Source organism: Xenopus tropicalis, chromosome 1 (genome assembly GCF_000004195.4).
Source record: "Xenopus tropicalis strain Nigerian chromosome 1, UCB_Xtro_10.0, whole genome shotgun sequence".
Taxonomy (NCBI): Eukaryota; Metazoa; Chordata; class Amphibia; order Anura; family Pipidae; genus Xenopus; species Xenopus tropicalis.
In genome coordinates, this window is record NC_030677.2 from 187,088,516 (window position 1) to 187,103,297 (window position 14,782).

At 38.3% G+C, this 14,782-nt stretch overlaps 1 protein-coding gene across 8 annotated transcripts in view; it reads right to left on the reverse strand.

Annotated features, from left to right (window-relative positions):
* mast4 (microtubule associated serine/threonine kinase family member 4) overlaps nt 1-14,782 on the reverse strand; it is a 294,389-nt gene that overhangs the window by 33,803 nt on the left and 245,804 nt on the right. For all 8 annotated transcript variants that reach the window (XM_002934204.5, XM_012967214.3, XM_012967220.3 and 5 more), the window contains 3 exons: nt 9,932-9,999; nt 8,754-8,839; nt 431-639 (listed from right to left, as the gene is read on the reverse strand). In XM_002934204.5, coding sequence (XP_002934250.3) covers nt 431-639; nt 8,754-8,839; nt 9,932-9,999 — 363 coding nt within the window. The remainder of the gene's footprint in view (nt 1-430; nt 640-8,753; nt 8,840-9,931; nt 10,000-14,782) is intronic.

Below are 14,782 nucleotides of genomic sequence, written 5' to 3' on the forward strand. Positions count from 1 at the left end.
TTCTTATTGGGGCAAAACAATCCTATTGGGTTTTATTAATGTTTAAATGACTTTGAAGTAGACTTGAGGTATGGAGATCCAAATTACAGAAAGATCCCTTATCTGACAAACCCCAGGTCCTGAGCATTCTGGATAACAGGTCCCATACCTGTATTTCACAAGCACAGAAAGAAGACATCATGCTCATATAGTACAGTGTGTAGAAGACAAGGTTATATAGGTTCTTTATTACAAAAAGTGAAAGATTTAGGGATAGCAGAACCAAGTAAAAGGGCTCTGTCTTTCTGTTTAATTGCTATGAATAGGTTTTGGGACTGAATTTCAGTGAAGGAGATACAGCGTTATGTTATTAATTTATTCCTTTGTGACAACTGCACAAAGCTCCCATAATAAGAGAAGAGACCCATTGGAACATGTCTGAATGACTTACCTTCAACATACTCCATGACCATGCATAAGTGGCGCCTTGTCTCAAAAGAACAGTACATGCTGACAACAAATGGATTTTCTGCAAACGTTAAAATATCTCGCTCTACAAACGCCTGTTGAATCTGATTTCTGAGGATTAAGTTCTGCTTGTTTATCTTCTTCATGGCAAATCTCTGACGGGTTTCTTTATGGCGAACCAAGTAAACAGCCCTAGTGGGGGGAAAAGATCATGAAATTTTAATGAAGTGCATTCAACACGACAGCATACAACTGCACTTTTTCAAGTATAAAACATTCTTTGTGTTGGGGGAAAGGACATTAACAGGACAAACAAGTACTTATCCTTTGCATGAGCAATACAGTCGGTGCAGTGGAAATTGAAAACATTTATTTATGGTTCTAAAAGGACAACTAAAGTATTCACTGCCAGCAGCGTAACAAGTATCTCCAAATGAAGCACTTGTCTATTCCAGCCCTGGGTCATAGAGGTCCATCAGGATGAGACACTATGGGAAGGAGGAGTGGTGCTAAGATTTGGGAGATGTAAAAAAGTTATTGCTACTTTTAGAAGTCTGCTATTTAATTACATTTGGCTGGCCTGTGTGGCCAGCATTTAGTCCGACACATTGGCCTCTGTGTGTAAAGCTGGCTTTACATGCCTAGATCTGGCCAATCTCAACCATGCTATGTAGACACCTGAGGGCCTGTGACAAGGGAAGCAGCATTAGATGGTGCAGGCCTTGGGTTCCTTTTTAGGAAAAAAAGAAACAGCAGAAAACTGCTGGACACTTGTGGCTAAATCTAGGTGGTCAGTATACACATAAAGACTGTTCTGCACTTTAGAAAGTGATGGGTACAAGAGGAGGGAAATTGCATATTAAGGATGATCAATCCTGATGGAAAATGACCCATAGGGGCCTATTTATTAAAGTACGACAGGTATGAAATACAAAAAATTTGTATTTGATCGTACTGTGCGTATTTTCTGTGACTTTTCCATATAGTCCCGCGCCTTTTCCATACTTTGCGTCAAAATTTGTGTGACAAAATCGTATTGTCATGCCAAATATGAAAGTTTTGGATTCACTCAAGCCAGGTTGGAGCTGCAGAGTGCTACTGAGTCCTATGGAAGGCTTCCAAAATCATGCACTGAAGGTTCAAAGTCAAAAAGGTTTTCCCGCTAATACAAAAAATACTAATACAATTTTTTCGTAAGCATTTTCGTGATATTTGCGATCATCAGAAATTATCGTATTTAATCCGAATTTTTCCCATTTCGGGATTCGAACTCGTACTTTAATGAATAGATCCCATAGTCTTCTGAAGGAAAGTAAAGAGGAGAATCTTCACTTGCTGATTTTGCTTGGGTATGGGTCCGACAAACAGAACAGAAAGGCAGCAGCAGTCTGCTAGGGTTGCTTATGGAATTGTACATGACCTCCAAATACACATTCACAGGCAGTGACAGTTAAGGTCCCCATACACGGGCCGATTATAGCTGCTGATATCGGTCCTTTGGACCGATTCGGCAGCTAATCGGCCCGTGTATGGGCAGAACAGAGCGGCCTGGCCGACCGATATCTGGCCTGAAATTGGCCAGGTTAGAAAATCCAGTCGGATCGGGGACCGCATCGCCAAGCGAGCGGATCTTGTAGTGTATGGGGACCTTAAGACCCCCCATGACTGAGGTTTTTTCATTTTATAGGTTGAGACCTTTTAGGCCCCCTAAGCACATCCAATAACAAATAAAAAAAGTACCATAGTATTCCAGGAAAATCAAACAAAAGCCTAAAAGTATGCAATCAAATCTTATCCTGTCCCAGATAACCCTCCAACCCCACCAAAATACAGCTACTGGGAGAAGCCCCACAGTCACAGATACTCTGCTTTGCTATCATATAATTTAACCTGGCATTTATTAACAAACACATTAAAAAAACGTGAGCATGGAGACTTAGTGAGTCTATCCCTATAAATCATGATTTTTGAAGCTTTTTCCACTTCTTTATGCACAGTTTTTGCTATTTTTTTTTTGTAGAAATTCAAGGTGGATTTCCAGTCAAATTAACCTGAATTGTGTCAAATGCATGCAAATTGTATTTGTGCCAGTTTGTGCCTCTGTGCATACATACATACATCTAGTGCTACTGAGCAAAGACAAAGTATCCAAGCACGCAAAATAAACTGGGAATTTAACTTCCAAGCAATGGACTTAACTCAATATCTGCGGACACACTGAAAAGCAACTTATCATAAATGGCAGCTAACTTAATTACATCTTAATTATCGCAGGAATTGAACAAAAATATAGCTCTATTAATAGATCTCCTCCCCCCAAGCGTTCCCTGCTCACAATGCAGCTCAGTGGGGCTACAAAAATAAAATATTGAACCTACAACAAATAAATCACAAAGCAACTAAATAATTCTTTTCCTTTGCTTTTATGCCAAATTTCCAACTGAGCTCTCCAAGCAGCTGTTGCTCTACAAAGCCACAGGAACGAAACCACCAAAGAGGAGAAGTATAGACGAGCCTTGATGGACAGAGAGGGACTAGGCTGCAGGAAAGGACTTTATTTGGCTGATTAAAGCAAGACATGAAATAAATGCCTTAGAAATCATTTCCCTCAACAGCCAAGACAGCAAAAACAATTAACATTTTGAACAATATTAAGAAAAAGACGTGATTAAGTTCAATTCATTTATTTTAGACTTTTTAGTACCTTCCCATCATCCTCCAACGGACAGCTATGCTCACACAAGGAAATATACAATTTAATTGTAGCTATAAACACCTGTTACGCTCGACTTTGCAGGACACAACTATAGGTAATTCCTCCCAATCTTATACATGTAAGTGATCTGTTATCTGGAAACCCATTATCCATATTAATCAAACAGTTCATAATTTTAATACGAATTTCCTTTTTCTCTGTAATAATAAAACAGTACCTTGTACTTCATCCCAACTAAGATATAATTAATCCTTATTGGAGGCAAAACAAGCCTATTGGGTTTATTTAATGTTTAAATAGTTTTCTAGCAGACTTAAGTTATGGGGATTCAAATTATGAAGAGACCCCTTATCCAGAAAACCCCAGTTCCCAAGCATTCTGGATAACAGGTCCCATACCTGTACCAAAATGAGCCATAGAATATGTTATGCTAGTAACACAGTACATGGTTTATGCCTATGTCAGCTGTTAAAAGGCAGGGTGCACTGGAATGCTGAAACTCATAATATGTGAAGTTAATACCACTCACTTTAATGAGGAAACCAGTATGGTTGCTGGGAGTGGACCTTAAGGCTGACTCCTTTGAACAGAAACACAGGCGCAAACATTTTTGTACAAATGTATGCTGCTCCAAACAGAGAACAGATGGTACTTGTATTATACTAATCTATGCCTCTGTGCAACGTTTAAAAAACAGGTTTCCCAGACTGCTTCTGTGGCTGTAAGGAGAGGAGATCGTTCATCTGCATTTGGTGGAACTGCCATGTAGATTGTTGATGGTGATGTAATATTTGTGCTACTATCTTTCATGTGTTCATCGCAGAATCAAAAGCCCCTAGCCTCCAGTGAGTGTTACCTCTCCAGTCCATAATCTATGTTGTTAGACCTCAGCCACCTCTTTCTTTACATGCCCCTCGCTACCCTGGCCTGAGGCTACAATCCCAACTGATAACCCTGGCATTAAAAGCAGTTATATTCTGTTCCACTAAACTTCTCTAGAATTCTCTAGAATTCACCCTGGGTTTCTTACCGCTTTCTCCTTTTACACTGTAATCTCTATTGAGAAGGGTGCTCTTTAATCCATGAACTGGTTAATAGTTGTATGTTTGATGTAAATACTAATCTATTGTAAAATGCTCGGGAACATGCTGGTGTTCTATAAACATGTGTTACATTAACACATACTGTGTTATATTAACACACACATATATTAACACATACTGGTTTATGCATCCCCCATTGTAGTTCTTAAACTGGGGCAAAAAAGTGGAAGGATGCTATGTGCACCACATGTAGTGCAGTGTGCCCCTCCCACAATTATAAGCCACACCCATTGTTATAATAAGCCTTGCCCACCAATACTTCCTGGATTCACCCACTTTAAAGCAAAGCCATTTAACTGTTTTGTTATACGGAACAGTTTGATGCACAGTATGCATAGATTTACCAAACCTGCATGTAGAAGTAGTTAGGAGCAAAAGAAAGTTCCACTATTTCAATAAAAAAGTTGAAAAAAAAAACAAAAAAAAAAACAAAAAAAAAAACTTGATGCTATTTCACAGAATTAAAGAAGCATAAGGATGGAATCCCTCCACATCCCCTCCCCAATTCCAGCCCCATTGTGATGAACAGTATTTAACAAATCATCTTTATTTTTACAATGTAAAGAGATTTAAGTCAAAATTCTTGAAAACAGCATTTTCTTTTTTAACATAAAAGAAGGGCGTATTTTAGTATGGCTGGTCTTTGAAGCCAGTGAATCCCTAGATCCTGTTTTAAATCTGAAGCTCTAATTGGGAGAGAACATTAGGATTAAACGCAGTTCGAGCCGATGCCAAGATAGCTCTGTTACAAAGTAGAGGATAAAAGCTAGCAGTCAGGTATCTCTCACATTCCTTGCAAAGGTCAACCATGATCTGGATATTAAATGTTCAGAGACAAAACGCGCGGGAATGAGATGCAAAATAAACCACGGTTTGGAATAAGCACTGTGCTTTGCATTGTTCTGCTTAAATGCCTGTGAAAACACATTGTATCAGTGACATTCTACGGAATGGAAAGCAGCTTTGAAGACAACAGAACTCTGGGAAAAAAAAAGCCCTCTCTTATCCAAGCATCCATTGCTCACAATTAAAAAATGTAGAAAGCGGCGCCAGCTTAATTTAGTTAAAAATCATGAGAGGAAGGCATCCTGTGGGAGCCGGGCATGTGACGAGCCTGCAAGCAATATTTTCACGGATTACCTCCGCTAAATTCTGAAAATGAATTGCAATTTTTCTTCCATTTGCATACAAAATTGCACGCTTAATGGATGTTGATTCCGAAGAGAAAAGAATGCATGAATCATGACAATTATTTTGCATATGCCCTCAAAATACTGTTAACTCACTAGGTGCGGGGACTAGAATTATTAGTGTTTATTTCCCACCAAAAATACAGACGGCAGATAGACTTTTACATTGCTGCTCTGCTTTAGGGTGAAGACACACAGAGCTACTAGTAGCAGCTACATGTCGTGGCTACTAAAATAGACAATGTTGATCATTTACTGATAATTGTCTCTACGTGTGGTTTAGCAGAGGCAATTCTCAGTATTGTCTATGGCAGGGGATTTTCCGGAGCTTGGTAGCCTTGAAAAAGTAGCTGCTACTAGTAGCCCAGTGTGTCTTCACCCTTAGGAACAAAGCTGGTCTTGATCCACTAGATCCCTGCAGCAGCTGCTTTTTATAGAGGTCAAATTAAAGGTATCCCTACAGTGACAGCTATGTGTACACTTTAACAAATCTGCTCCCAGTCTGGCAGAGTTGGGTAAACTGACCAGGGGCAGGATGAAATGTTGAAGTTCATTTGGAAGAGGAGAGATGCAAGCTCCAAACATATTTAAAGAAACTGATAATAAAGGAGAGCTGAACTCTCACTGCCATATTTGGTACCTGCCATCCTCCTTATCTAAAAGATCAGGCCAAGTAATTCCCAGCAGGTCCCCTGGATGGGAGGGACCAGGTGAAGGCTCCCCTGTCCCTTCAGTAGCTGTTTTGCCTCATTCTTTTGCCCCTCACCCAGGCTACCCTGCAATCTTGATAACCGAGAATGTGTAACCAATAGTGACAAGGGCCAAGGCTGCCAATACCTCCTCCTTTTCTACTGTGATACAGAAGGGAGCCTTGGAATATGTCAAAATATAGAAAAAAAGATGAGTGGTTTAAGTTCTACTTATAAAGGTGGCAGCAGGAAAACAAATTACAGTAGAATCCCGATTTTACATTTTCTAGGGGATGGCGTAAGTTCCATGCCCCAAATACAACGCTGCCTGCCCTCCATTAACTATATTATTGCTCCCACAAACAGACTACAATCCCCAGAATCGCAAAACCACATAACCCTCAGCAGAAACTAAAAAGTTGAGCTTTAAGGTGTAGGTTCTGCATCATAAAACCCTAAAAACCCTCCAGCACATAAAAATATGGAGAATATATGTAACTACACATTACAAATATATGATGCTGTTAAATATTCACACTAATAAAACCGTCAATGGCTTTTTTCTATTTAGGAAATTAGCATTCTTTTTTGGAGGGGCAGGGGGCGATGTGAATTACCATCCTAGGGGATCTAAATCTGACAATAAATCAAAAGTCAAGTGTGAAAGAAATGCAAAGGGAAGGAAAAAAACAACAATTACCAAACAAAAAGTATAATTCAAGAGGATACTTATTCAGCTATTTTTGTACATTCTATACATGTTCTCTCTGCAGAGATTAGGCATATGATATTATGGCTTGCATATTAATGAAAACAGCTTTCTGCGTTTGGACAGGCCTTTACAATGGCTCATTAGTGCTGAACAAGCATTGTGCCATTGTTGGTAGCAGAATGAGTAAAACGATGCCACTGTACCTGGCACTGGGCAGCAATTATTCATCATATGAAGGCTATAAACAATGACTCTGTAAATCCAGTTCATACCAACTGACACACACCTACAGAATAATATGGGTCATGAAGGCTGTAACCACACCTGTGTGCACTTTTGTGCTCAGCATTTATGAAATATAAATACTGCTTAATTACTAAATACATAAAACAAGACAAATGCGTTGCTTTAGTAACAGAAAGTTGGAGTGAGCCCCAGAGGGCACGGGACCTACTCAGCAAGGAGAAGCTCAGACCTTACAGTTGCCCAGACTTCTTCCTTACTTCTCCCAACCCTTGATTCTCTGCAATACTCATTCTATAACTTCAGTCGGGTTACATTGCATTTACAATATTTCCAAGCTGCCCAGGAGCATCTGGCTACTGCAGCAGAACAGCCTGGATTGTATCCCTGAGCTTCAGATCCTTTCCTGCCGGCTGGGCAAGGATGAATTATAATGGCAATGCAAAAACATGAAATGTGTCAAATTCAGGTGACGTTTCTGAAAATAAATCTATATGGCACCCATGAAAATGATGGCTACTATCTATGCAAACCATTTGGGCTTTATATATATGCAATATAATGGCAGCAGGGGCCGAAACATCAAAAAAACCCTAGAATGATTTATTCATTTTCCACCTAACGTTATTGATATCATGCCGATTACTTTGACTGTGTTGGCAGAACATTTCTGGAAGGAAGTCAGAGATTTTTGATAAATATTGACAGTAGATGAAATGACGGATATGCTAAAATGCCCGCTATAATACATTACTTTTTAATACATCTTGAGAAAGACAATACTTCCATGGGGATCAGTTCAGAAAACAATCTCTTGTCCTCTGTATTAGGGTTACAAAGGCATGACCATGGCTGAGACATACTGTCATATTACAATTTATATTGTAACGGATATAACAATGTTTTTCATGCAAGTTATATCCTTACAAACGTTCTGACATCAGAACTCAACGTTTATAGCTTAAAGATACAGGCACAGCACTGACCCACTAATACTCTAATAGTTTCCCCTGTCGCACTATCCCCTACTAAACTTCTAAATATATTAGTATCACCTTAGAGTTATATGCCTGTATAAAAGTAATTGGACTTTGGCCTCTAGCTTTTATACGTTCCCACAACTCCTCTGCAACCTGGGTTCTAATACCTTTATAATATTTATACGGATAGGATGGATTGCAAATTCTTCCATAAATGCTGACGAGATAAAATGCTTCCAAAACCTTTTAGGAAAGAATTAAAAATCCTACAGGGGCTACTGCGTATTTTCTCGACCAGGTATTGGCTGCTGGGATAAATCATATCAAAATCCTTAATGCACCGTATTGATGATTTAGCAGATTATAGACCATGGTGCAGACACATAGCCCAAGGACATGATGTACAGTTGGCATGAGTGAAGGTAGTAGAGCCTTATTTCTACAAGTCATAAAGTTATTCAACATCTGCAAGTCATGCATTTTGTTTAAAAGGGGCCTTTAATTTCTTGGTAAGTAGCATTGCTCATCCAGTTCATTAAAACAAGGTTTCTTCCATTTCAGGGAGCAATATAGTGGATCTAAGGTGTTTTTGTGGAAATAGTCCAAAATATTACAAATATGGATTGCAAAAACGGTACAGTGGCCACCACCCAGAGGCACTCAATTAACTTACCCATAAGCTCCATTGCTGATCAATTTCATGGTTTCAAAATCACTTTCACAAGGTTTTCTTCTAATTTTCAATGACTTGTTTGAGCTCTGCATGAAAAAGAAAGAAAATATTGGTGTGTGTGTCCAGCAGGGTTTTCCTGTGGCATCAGAAAAGAGTGAAACTGATTGAACAGTGCTTTATGATTGCTGTGATGCAAGGCTACAAAGCACTAAAGCCCGTGTATTAGAAAAAAATAAAGTAAACGTTATTGTAAATTATGAGCATATTAGACATCACCTCAGCATTCCATGACCTAAACCACAGCACCCAGCCATCGGCCTCATTCTTTTTATAATAAAAAATCTTTTCTTATAAATTAGGAATTTATCTCCAACAATTATGTGTCTGGGCATTTAGCAAATATCTGTAGTGAACATAAAACAGTCTAAAAGGGGCTAAAGTAACAAAAACCCTGCATTTTAGATGCACAAATTGCATCTATGCTGCATAAAAGCATATCTACAGCATATTATCTTTTCACCGGGTTATACAAGAAATGTAAACAGAATATCTTAAAAATGCTACTGACCAAATATACAATGCAAAAAAGTAATCTAAAGCAAAGCATAAGGGTTTAAAGGTTAGCACTGAGATTGGTTGAAGAACAAATCCCACTTGTAAGACATTCAGGTTAGTGTTGTTATCCGAAACTATAACTTATACAAGGTGGTCAATCAAACATGAAAATAAAAGCAATCAGGCATACAGGAACTGAATATAAAATGGCGACTGATATGGAAAGCCAAACATATTGCAATCTGCTTTTGAATAAACATAAAGAGGGTGTTGGCTCCTTGGAACCAGTCAGGTAAACTTGTTAATGGAAACAGGGAGATTTCTTTTAACAGCACCAATTCAAATTTGTATTTGCAACTGATTAACAGTAGTTCAAAAAAGATTATATAACGTAGATTATCAAAGGTCCAGGGCCTGATGTTATTCACACACAGGTTATTGGTTAAACAATGAATTGCGCAGAGTGGTAAATAAATGGAATATTTTCTACTTGGACCAGTGGTTACTGATAGTGAGACAGGCTAGAAGCAACACGCCTGAATCTCCAAATACATAGTCTGATCTTTAAATTATTAATACCCACTATGAATGTACTAGAATCTTTCTGCAATCTTGATACTTACACTGATGGATTCATCTGTCTCTGGAGTTTCAGCCGTTCCACTGTCATAATTTGATAGCAGTGCAATTTCTTAAAAAAACAAAGACAAGAAATTGTAAATCAATTTCTATTTACATTTGTTTTAGACATTAAAATTGTGCAGGAATGTATAACATTTAGAGCAGTGATCCCTAACCAGTGGTTCATGGGCAACATGGTGCTCACCACCTATGATGTCCCAGTGGCCTCAAAGTAGGTGCCATTTTTACATTTCTGGCTTGGAGACAGATTTGGAGTTTGGAAGCACAGAGACAGTTCAACTCCAAGCAGAGCCTCCTGCAGGCTAGCAGTCTACATGGGGCTACTAAATAGCCAATCACAGGCCTTATTTGGCATCCCCAATGCTTGTGGCTCACCAACACTTTTTACTGAGTAGAAAAGGTTGGGGATACCTGGACTAGTGTCGACATACAACCGCCATAAAACTGGGCAGCACTCTTGATAAGACTAAAAATATACAATTATAAGGCCCAAGGCTAATAAAATGATGTAGGTGATCAAGTAGTAAAGAGTCAAAGTGCAAGCAGAGGTGGCATATCATTAACGAGAGAGTCGCACCCTTCAGCCTCCAGATCTTGCAAATTCCAACTCTTAGGATCCTAAGCCAGCTGTTGGCTCACTGAGGATTCTGGGAGGTACTCATAAAAGCTAGACTAGACTAGAAACTGAACACAAAGAAATAGGTCTGTTGTTTTTTATTCCCCTTCTTATGAATAGAATGTTTGCATCAGAAAGAGAAGCACACTGAATGGAAAATAAGAGAAGCAGCAACATCTGCACTTCAGAAAAGCTAATGAGCGTGTAATGTGGCTCTGTAATTGATTGCCATAACTACTGAAGGCATGTGATGATACAAAATTAAACACAGAATAACAGAAGAGGCAGTCTGGTACACATATTTAATTGGCTGAAAAAGTAGCAGTTGCAGTTACATATAGTGTGTTTAATATGTTATTAACATATGAACAATGCTGATGCACTAACTCAGTATGTGGGAGGCAAAAGGCCACATAAGAAGAGGTGGAAGAAGACAGTATCTATATTAGGAATATACAACCTTTTTTTAATCATGAGCCACAATCAGGTGTAAAAAGTGTTGGGGAGCCACATAAGCATGAAAAAAGTACTTTGGGGATGCCAAATAAGGGCTGTGATTGGCTATTTGGTAGCCCCATGTGGACTGCTGGCCTGCAGGAGGCTTTGCTTGGAGTAAAACTGTCTCTGGACTTCCAAAACTTGTCTCCAAGCCAGAAATGTAATATGGCACCTACTTTGAGGCCAGTGGGAGCAACATCAAAGGGAAAGGTGAGCAAAATGTTGCTCCTGAGCCACTGGTTGGGGATCCCTGATATGTATCTTATAAAGAATATGGAGGCAACAGCTGAGAAATAAAAAAAAAAAAACATAGGAAAGTGTCATTGGCAAGACAAATGGTGAGAACAGAGAAAGGCAAGTTGCTGAATGTAGTGCTTTGAATAGTGTTTAGAATATTTATAAAATTGATGTCTGAGGAGGACTTTATGGTCTTGCAGTTTCTCAGTTACAAAAGCAATAGCATTGGCACCAATGGCAGAGACTGTGATATAAAGATGAGAGACGTTTCCACACCAGCGTTCATAGTAGCAGGGGACAGAACATATGGAACAGTCATCACTTAACCACGTAGAGCATGGGTTTTATCCCATTAATTTTCCCTGTGCATGTGGAACCATACAATGCTTATAATCATGAGTAAAGAGTGATTAGTAGCCCCCAAATAGATGTGGCTTTCCTAGAGGCAGTATTACTAGTGGCACCAACTGAGAACACCACTCTTCCCATTCAAACATGTCATACAGGTATGGGACCTGTAATCTAGAATGCTCAGGTTTCCTGAATAAGGGGGCTTTTCATAATTTGGATCTCCATACTGTAAGTCTTCTAAAAAAGTATTTGCACATTAAATATATCCAATAGGATTGGTTTGCCTCCAATAAGGATTAATTATATTTTAGTTGGGATCAAGTACAGGTACTGTTTTATTATTACAGAGGAAAAGGAAATATTTTTTATTTGAATAATTTGCTTACTGGATAATACCTATACCTGTATTTCAATAGTAACACGAGCAGTTCCATGTACTAGCAAATATTACGTGCCTGGAAGGTAACAGCAACAGAGAAGAAGATCTCATTAGAAATGAAATTATACTTATGCTTGCCCCTAAAGGAATATCAACATATTGTAAAATATGTAGAATTGATTTAAGAAGCTGCATGTACTGAGCTAATACCTTTCTGTGCCTAAGTACAGACTGTAAATGGATACAGGGGTATCAAAACTACAATTTACACAGCAAGGATTTTCTCCCATGAACACCTCATGGGTTTATAAAGAACAGGTACGAGGTAACATGTAAAAAAATGTTTTACCTCCTACTTCTAAAGCCCATAATTGGCCCAACACTGGAACAACAGCAAGGACAATTACTGCTTAAGGGGAAAGGAAATAACAATAACAAACAAAATACAATTATTCCAGCAGCCCCACAATTTCTATGAACAAATATACTGAATCATCAACTAGGTGAAGCAGAATCACACGCCATGCTGAGCCATAAAGGTCTACAGACAGCCATCATCCCTACTTACCAAGATACAGCTTAACTGGCTAAAATACCTCATCTAGACACCACTACTGCTATTACAGACCCATATGCAGAGAGAACCGACTGAGCCCCAGTTTCCTCTTACAGCAAGGCCAGTGAATTTGATAAAGTTATGTAGAAATGTTTTATTTGTTGCTATTTATAAGGTCTCAGTTCAATATATGGAAAATGTAATGTAATTTGCTTTCTCCGGCACAAGAAGTAAATCAGATTGTATATCTGGAATGTATCCTACAAATAGCATTCTACTACTTCTACACTACTATAGTACATTACTATTTCTACTACTTCTACTACACTACAATACTACTACAATACTGCTGCTACTACTACTACTATTCTACTACTGTACTACTACACTACTATAGTACACAACTACTATTTCTACTACTTCTGCTATACTGCAACACTACTACACTACCACAATACTAGTACAGCCATAAGCATTTTGTCTGCAACACAACAGAACAATTGCATTGCTGTTAACGGTATTCAGAATGTATAATTTAATACCTTATGTATCAATTATCCCCACTCTATGAATTCTAAGAGTTTGCAGGGAAGGGCCGCCCCCACTACTTAATGTATCGCTTTAGAAATAAAAATAATAATGACATTATAGCAGATTGTGTCCTGCAGACAGAATACAGTAACGGTTACAGCAGACCCAACATAGCACGGTTTGGATTTAGCTATGAAAAATTACTCATTCCTTCCAGCACTGCATCCAATATAATGTTAAGGCTACTGGTACATTAGAGATTAGGGAGTAAACCAAGGTAGTTGTCTAATTAAATTGCAAACCCTCAGTATCAGACTGTTTAGAGTGCTCTTATGAACAATAAAACAGATTTCTCAAAAAGTTAAAAAATTGCTAAAACTGGCTACATTCGGCTGCAAAAATAATATTGTGATAAGAGGAACAGAGGAACGTTTATATATACAGGCATGGGATCCGTTATTCTGAAACCCGTTATCCACAGAGCTCTGAATTATGGAAAGCCTGTCTCCCATATACTTCATTTTAATCAAATAATTCAGATTTTTAAAACTGATTTCCTTTTTCCCTGTAAAAATAAAACACAGTACCATGTAATTGATCCCAACTAAGATATATTTAATCCTTATTGGAGGCAAAACAATCCTATTGGGTTTAATTATGTATGTATATCTTTATTGATCTTTTACTAGACTTAAGGTATGAAGATCCAAATAACGGAAATACCCCTTATGTCACCTTCTGCCACTATAAAATAAACAGACACTAGTCAATAAATATTCAATTCCCCATATTGAACATGTGGTCTTCATGGGAAAAAAAAATCCTCTGTGTAAATTTTATTTTTTCTATTCATTTACAGCCTGTACTTAGGAACAGAATGTTATTTGCTCAGTACATATGGCTTCTTAAATCAATTCTAAATATCTTACAATATGTTGACATTCCTCTAGGAACAAGCATAAGTATAATTCCATTTCAAACGAGATCTTCTCCCCTATTGCCGTTATCTTGCAGACACATAATATTTGCAAACAGTGGGTATTAATGGAATGAATCCCAGAGTCAGCACTTAAAGCAGGAGGCCCAGGAACCATTTGGAAATGCCTGAAGAGGTTTTTAAAACTCATTTGAACACCATTAAACATCTGCCTATTTTATATCATTGATTTAATCCATTTCTGAAGACTAGTGATTCAAAAAAAAGGTAAAGACGGCAATTTAAGCACCACAGGGGAACCTTCCTCGGGGGAACTCTTTGGAAATTCATCCTGTGCAATCTCAGAGTGATAAATCTACTGATGTGCAGCTATCAAAGCTGGATACATTCAGCTCCTATTACCATCCAGGAATTCATGCATCACTTCTTTACCCACTCGGTATGTGCTGGGGAAATTCACCAATATGCAAGGCTGGAAGTGGGTTACGATGCTGAGAAACAAAGGGAACATTTCCATTGTGTCTTTGCAAAATAAACAGACTTTCAGAAAACCTTCTGAAATACATTCTTCATAAATACATTGTTATTGTATGACCCCATAGAGATTATTATCCAGGACACTTATAGCCCAATGGCTACCATTGGCAAATCCACTGTTAAAGTTTAAACACCTACATTAGTACTAAGCTTTTCTAGGATGTTTAAGAGAATAAACTGTGGCTCAACC